Source organism: Palaemon carinicauda, chromosome 3 (assembly GCF_036898095.1).
Source record: "Palaemon carinicauda isolate YSFRI2023 chromosome 3, ASM3689809v2, whole genome shotgun sequence".
Lineage (NCBI taxonomy): Eukaryota > Metazoa > Arthropoda > Malacostraca > Decapoda > Palaemonidae > Palaemon > Palaemon carinicauda.
In genome coordinates this window covers 101,497,692-101,505,191 of record NC_090727.1, presented here as the reverse complement: position 1 = coordinate 101,505,191, position 7,500 = coordinate 101,497,692, and the positions used below count along the sequence as shown (strand labels likewise).

The 7,500-nt window shown below is 32.3% G+C and overlaps 1 protein-coding gene across 1 annotated transcript in view; it reads left to right on the top strand.

Moving 5' to 3' along the window:
- Nucleotides 1-4,224: 4,224 nt before the first annotated feature.
- The window catches only part of LOC137633061 (basic proline-rich protein-like), a 52,115-nt gene continuing 48,839 nt past the window's right edge, over nucleotides 4,225-7,500 (top strand). The window contains exons 1-2 of the mRNA XM_068365227.1: nucleotides 4,225-4,513; nucleotides 4,742-4,862. Of these exons, the coding sequence (XP_068221328.1) occupies nucleotides 4,225-4,513; nucleotides 4,742-4,862 (410 nt within the window). The remainder of the gene's footprint in view (nucleotides 4,514-4,741; nucleotides 4,863-7,500) is intronic.

Genomic DNA, 7,500 nt, shown 5'->3' with positions numbered 1-7,500 from the left:
GATGTCATCTTGTGTTACGTTGTTAAATTTTATTCATTTTGTCTGTGTCAGGTGTATCATTAATCTGATGTTGAGAGTATTTACAAATGATCTGGTTATGTTTTCAATTTTGTTTTTAAAGAATACTAGAAAATTATTTGTTAGTTCCTGGTCACTGTATCCATCAGGTAGCTTCTTTTCTTTTACATTTCCCATCATACCATTCAGGACACGATACAACTTATTTATGTCTGTTGCTGCTGCGAGGATGTTTCTCTAATAGTATTCATTTTTTTCCTTCTTAGTAGGTAGTTATGTTGACACGTAGCAGTTTTTGTATTCTACCCATGTACTATCAGCTTTTAACCGATTGCACTTTCTTTTTTTGAGGTCTCTCCATCAAACCAAGGAGGTTGTCCTTTTACAGTTATAATCTTTTCCATCGGTGGGCACATGGTATCATATTCACTTTTACTCACTTTATTGTAAGTGGTCGTAAGACAGTTAACACACTTAGCTCCCAACAGACGTTGGTCCTCATGATCACAGGGAATATTGATGGCATCGTTTATTTTCTTTGTAACTTCTTCAATAAATACAGTAGGAGAAAAATTTGATCTATGTCCTAAGTTTATTTTCTTTACTATTGCATGTTTCTGTAGAGGTACACTAAACGTAAGAAGTTTGTATATTTCTCTTCAACATTCATATCACATCCAATATTATTTATATCATCATTCAAAACTAGATCGAACGTATTCCCTGCCGATATTATTCACTAGTCGATATGATTCTAGTAACTCACTAAATGCCAAAGCGTCAGGATTTGATGCGTCGTCCTTCCAAAAATCTAAGTCTCTACAGATAACTAATTCGTTTTTCTCTATGATAATCATATCAATAAAAGCACCAAATTCTTCAAAAAAGATACTAGTGTTTGTTCTTGGAGGTTTGTAGACTGTTACAAAGGATTATTATTATTTTTTTTTGTAAAGTTTGTTTCTATATATTCAAAGCTTGTTACACTAGTTCTTTTTAACATTTTGAGATTTAAGTAACTTTCATGAATAATGAGTCCGACACCCCCACCAGACCTACTTTCTCTCGGTATGTGACAGAAGGCGTGTGTTGTGGGGGGGGGGGGATTCCATTTCAGTGATCTTTGCCTTGTCCAAGTTATTTAACCACGTTTCAGATAATGCTAGTACTGTATGTTCAAATATTTCTCGTTTATTACCTACAGATTGTATATATATATATATATATATATATATATATATATATATATATATATATATATATATATATACAGTATATACATATATATATATAAATATATATATATATATATATATATATATATATATATTATATATGTATATATATATTATATATATATATATATATATATATATATACATATACATATACATATATATATATATATAAATATATATATATGTATATGTATATATATATATATATATATATATATATATTATATATATATATATATATATATATATACAGCATAAATATCTTAGTATATATCTAATTAAAAAAAATTGAACAGGACGTAAAGGAATTACCTCAACCTTTTGTGAAGTAAAAGTTGATGATGATGATGGAGCAGTAAGAAAACGATGTACAGACAGAGAATTAAAATATCATTTAATCATTCTCTCATATCCCTGAATAGTTCGAACTATTATCCAAGTCTCTAATAATAATAATAATAATAATAATAATAATAATAATAATAATAGGGAAGTGGGGAATATGGGGAAAGTACCCCCTGAAGAGTGAAAAGAATTTCTAGAAGTTACAAGAATGAGAATTTCAAGCAAATAATAAGGAGAATGTTATACAATATTTTGAGTCAGTAGACATTATTATTATATGTATTAATAGTTTTAATGACAAAATAAGTTTTACTTTATATAGAAATAATATTGATTATATATATCAATATTTGTTTCTATAAATTAAAATCTACTGTACGAAATTTAATGTTCAAAGTAGGTAAGGAAGTCTTGTATCAATCACTTCCGAGCGAATTTCTTCCGGAGTTCCAAAGGAAATCTTGAACTCGTCCGGAGACTTTAGACGGAATTAGAGGCATGTAAAGAAAAAAAGATTTTCAACTTGATCCCGTTAAATATTTATTAAAATTACAATTGGGAATCATTTAGAAAAATATTTTTTCTTTTTTATCGTGAAAGTAATTCTAATTCCAAAAATAAGCGTATTAAAATTCAGTGATGTCGAATTTCATAATAATTTACATAATAATATCCGAAATTTTCAGTTGAAAAAAATGATTCTGACTTGAACGTTCCAAATTCCTCTCCATCTTCAGGGATATGATATGATGATTAAATACTCTTTTCTTTACTGCGTTTCATTCTACCTTGAGGCGTCAGTGACCCTGGCAGTTATGACGCCGCCTAGTGTCAATGACCTTTGTAGTTGCGACGCTAGGCAACCTAATCAATCTTTAAATACGATCATATGATAATATCCCTGATATAGTCTCTCTCTCTCTCTCTCTCTCTCTCTCTCCTCTCTCTCTCTCTCTCTCTCTCTCTCTCTCTCTCATGGAAAGCGGGAGAGATAAACATGAATTTTACTTAGCGTTGGCCTAAATTATTCATTCTGTTCTTAATCGTATAAGAATAATGAAATTTCTGATACGTTATTCCTTCAGTAGACTAGAAACAGCTATATTTGTTGCATATAGATAAACAATTATATCCTAAATTGATATTTTTGCCATTTCAATAGCAAATAGACCTCAAGGGTAAATTTCATACAAAGAGAGAGAGAGAGAGAGAGAGAGAGAGAGAGAGAGAGAGAGAGAGAGAGAGAGAGAGAGAGACCGCTCCTATATCAGGCTTTTTATCCTATGATCATATTTAAAGATTGATAAGGATGCCTAGCGTCGCAACTACAAAGGTCATTGACACTAGGCGACATCATAACTGCCAGGGTCACTGACGCCTCAAGGTAGAATGAAACGCCCAATCGTTTTTCCTTATGGGGAAGATGTGCTTTATTATGATCCGATATACCATAATATGAAGATATTCTATGTTTTCTAAGTTCAACCCAAACTGGAGGAGCTGATGGTTCTCATTAAAACTTAGGCAAAGGCGAATAAATTAGGTTCTGACTTCAACCGAGATTTAGAACCTCAAGACACAGAAAAGTTTTATTTCCTGAGAACGAAATTTCCCAAAATGGTTTAGTAGATTTGGAACCAGATGGATTCTGAGTCTTGTAGTGTCCATTAATAGACCTTAGGTTCTTGTAAAAAGTACGTTTCTATTTTGCTTTATGTTGCTGCAGATAACCATGATTATATTTACAACGTAAGAAAACTAATTATTTTATTTTCTCTTTCATGATTGGGAATTGGAATCCGAACTTCCCATTAGGCAAACTAACGAAGATGAAAGTACATCGCATCATTTCCGAGTTGATTTTGCAAATGAGAAAAGTTTTCTAATATTTATCCTAACCAGAATGTGTAGGGAGATTTGATTTAAAGGAAGACGCTCTGTCTTCCTTCAAGTTTTAAGAAACATTTGTAAAAGACAGATTGTAGGTCAACCCCCCCCCCACCGCTCTCTCTCTCTCTCTCTCTCTCTCTCTCTCTCTCTCTCTCTCTCTCTCTCTCTCTCTCTCTCTCTCTCTCATACAAACTTATTTAGTATTGATTGAGTCTCCTTCTTTGGCTTTGTTAATAATGTCAAACCTAAAAATTATTACCATCTAATCTCTTATTACTTTACGATCAGTTTTAGTTAAAAGTTATTAATATATTATTCTGTATTTAACTCGCAATTACGGTTAATAAAATGAAATAAAATATTACAAAGAGCGTAATTCTGGTACTTTGGCAGGTTGACATAAATCTTGATCTTTATATAATTGGTACTAATTTTAAAAGCATTTTCTGATACTCTATTCATCACTTACAGTATATATAGTTTAGTTGCAACATCCTTATTTCCTTTCCTCAGTCGGCCACTTTTCCTGTTGGAGCCCTTAGGCTTGTAGAATTCTGCATTTTAAACCGGGGTTGTAACTTGGCGAGTAATAATAATGATAATATTAGTGATAATAATATAATATTACAATAAGTTAATTACCATAATTTAGTGTCTCCACGGAGCATAAACAGTACATAGATGACCACTTAGAAGTATTTGTTTAGTTAGTAACCTCAAGGTCTATATAAGTATGGTCAGCCGGCGGGCAGATTATAATTTAAAGGTCTCGGTTAGTGACGTCAGTCCCGCCAATCCCAGGATTATTAATCCTGGCCAAGCCAACGGTGAACCAGGAATCCTATCATCAGTGTTGGCTTTGATGAAGTCAAATTCTGAAACTTTTAGTGAACGAGAACGATTAACTATATTGCCATTTGACGAGCTGAGTATAGTGAGTGAATGGTGTTATGACAAGAGCACTGACATATTACATAAACCGCATATGAGAGGGCGAGTGGTAATGTTCAAAGTGCTGATAGGTAAATGGAAACAACCAATATACTTTGATTTTGATGAATCCAATATGCAGGAAAAAATAATTGATTCGATAAAGAAAGTGGAATACGCAGGTTATCCAGTGGTGGCAATAGCGCATGATTTAGGGCCCTGCAATCTTAGGTTATGGAAAAAATTTGGAATCGACTCTTTATGTACGAAAACATCTATCCAGAATCCATGTGCAGACAGACAAATATTCCTTTTTGCAGATGCTCCTCATTTACTCAAGTTAGTCAGGAATAATCTTCTAGATTTTGGGTTCACGTTTGCAAACGGAGATAGAATTTCCGATCATCCGATAAAAGAAATGGTGATGGAATCTAAAACAGAGTATGGATTGGCTTACAAAATAAGTCAGATTCACTTAAACATTTAAGGGTCAGAACGGCAGCGTGTTAAATATGCTGCAGCGTGGCTGTCAAGAAGTTGCGGTAATGCTCTTAGTTTTCGTGGTAATAAGGGGTTTTTCAATAATAATGACAGGGAAGCAACAGGTCAGTTCATATTGTTAATGAATGAATGGTTTGACATTATGAATACTTCATCCATGAAAGGCGACAAACCTACTCGATGTGCTTTCGGTATAAATTTGGAGTATCAAACAAGTGTTATGAACAAAATGATTGACATCATGTCAAAAATACGAGTGATAAAAGTTTTCAGTAACCAAGTCAATGGTTTGCTAGAAAAAAAAAATCGATCAATTTCAAAAAGGAATTGTTTTATCTTACTGTCTTCTAGACATGTTTGAAATGCTCAAGACGTCTTATGAAGTCGATTATATCCTAACAAGGAGGCATAATCAAGACAGTCTGGATCATTTATTTGCTTGTATTAGGCACATGAGTGGCCCACATGATCATCCTAACGCAGTAAATTTCAAATTCAGACTTTGAAAATATTTGTTAGGGAAAGAAGTAGCCCTGATAAGTGAAAAGTGTAACAGTACTAGATACGATGAAAACAAAGACTACCTGTCTAATATATTAGTGTCCAAGTGTTCATCTATAGAGGGAAAAACATCAGATAAAGAACGAGAAATTGCCTTTGAGATTTGTCTTGTCAGTCTCATCTAAGAGATACTGAATTTAATCAAGAATCATGGATAGAAGAAGGGGATGAGATTCTTGAATTAACTGAAACACGCAATTAGAATGAAATACATGCAAGTGCACTGTAGTTCTGTAACAGAGAAGGAATCTTTGAGGTATATAGGAGGTTATTTAGTTAAGAAATTTTCATTGAAATATCCTGAATTAGGAAAACAAAGGTCAGGTGTTGTTGCAGATGATGAATGTTGGATAGATGTAATGAACAAAGGTGGTCTTCGTGTGCCCTCAGATTCTCTCTTTTCCCAATTAAGCAAGAGGAGAGAAATCTTTTTAGCTGTCCATGGTGAAAAATTAAGAGCGGCAAATAATTGTATAAGAACTCTTGCTGACGAGATGAAACTTGCTCGAATTACCTTACCGGCTGATATTATATATTTCTTTGCAAAAAATATCTGTATTCTACAGAATTAGACATTTGAACAGAAAAATTTATTTCAGTAAAAAAAAGTCAAGAGATTGCAGAAGTATAAACAGGAAACATATGAAAATTGTTAAATAGAGATTTTGTAAGTAAATTATCAATTTGTTCATGAACCTGCAAATTATATTTCATTTGTATTTGAGAATTGTATAATAGATACATTGTAAATAAATTTATAGCTTATTCGTGAACCTGCAAATAATATTTCATTTATATTAAAAAATTATGTAGTGGAAACATTGTTAATAAATTGACAACTTATTTTTGAAACTGCAAATTATATTTCTTTTATAGATGAAAATTGTAATATAGAAACATCGTAAATAGAGAAATTATTTATGGAATTGTAAATTATATCTTATTTATACTTTTATATAAGAAATGAAATGAAGTTATTTTATTTCATGTTTTCTCTAACGATGCTACGAGTAATTTAGTAAAATAAAATCTCCAATTTCTAAAGAGAGAGAGAGAGAGAGAGAGAGAGAGAGAGAGAGAGAGAGAGAGAGAGAGAATATCAAATAAGAAAATAATTTGATAAGAAAAGGGTAAAGAGTATATAAACAAAGGTAAATACACAAGGGTTCCTTTAACTCTATGGCCGCAGTGACGTCATACGCAGAAGTGGCTTGAATCGTACCGCTGTCTGGCCGACCTTGAGTAACCTTAACCTGATACTATTTTCGTGTGCAGACGCCCCTTTATTAAATTAGTCATGCTACGTAACTAATTAATAAATAGCAGTTGTATGAGATTCGTGTCATACTTGAAATTAAGAGAACCTTATTTTTAAATTGGGCTGCATATTATCTCTCCCCCCCCCCACCCCCGCTAAATTTAGATTGTTTTATTTCTATGTTCATTTTGTTTCACTCTTATTCTATCCATCCGGTTTTCTGTGTAGTTTAATATGTCTTCAGTGTTTCCTGAACTAAGTCAAATTAGGTATTATCTAAATAAAAGAACCTTTACCCAATGGTTTAGATATTATTTTTAAGTGATGTTAATATATTTGGAATTTGATAATGTCAGTAAAGGGAATTTCCATTTGCGTTTTAAATGTTGTAATATTGATAGATCATACGGGAAAGTTTTGTGACTGTTTTCGTTAAAGCTCGTCTATTTTTGGTCGAACATTGAACTTTTCATTACATCCATCTGAGGTGAAATGTCGTCAAAATCCATCGTGTAGTTTTGACGTAATGATGTGCACAGACACAGAGACAAATACATTAATAAACTGACTATTTTATAACCTCTTTGGCGGAGGTAATACAAATAAGATATTGTTTGCGCTTACTATGCCCAATTTCTTAAATGGGGTTCTCCAGCTATCCAGAGTCCAGCAAAAAAGTTTTATTGGGTGTGTTTATATCCGTTGATGTTTTATCTTTTCTTTTTTACTTATTTTTTTCTGGGTCTTTTGTCCGATACG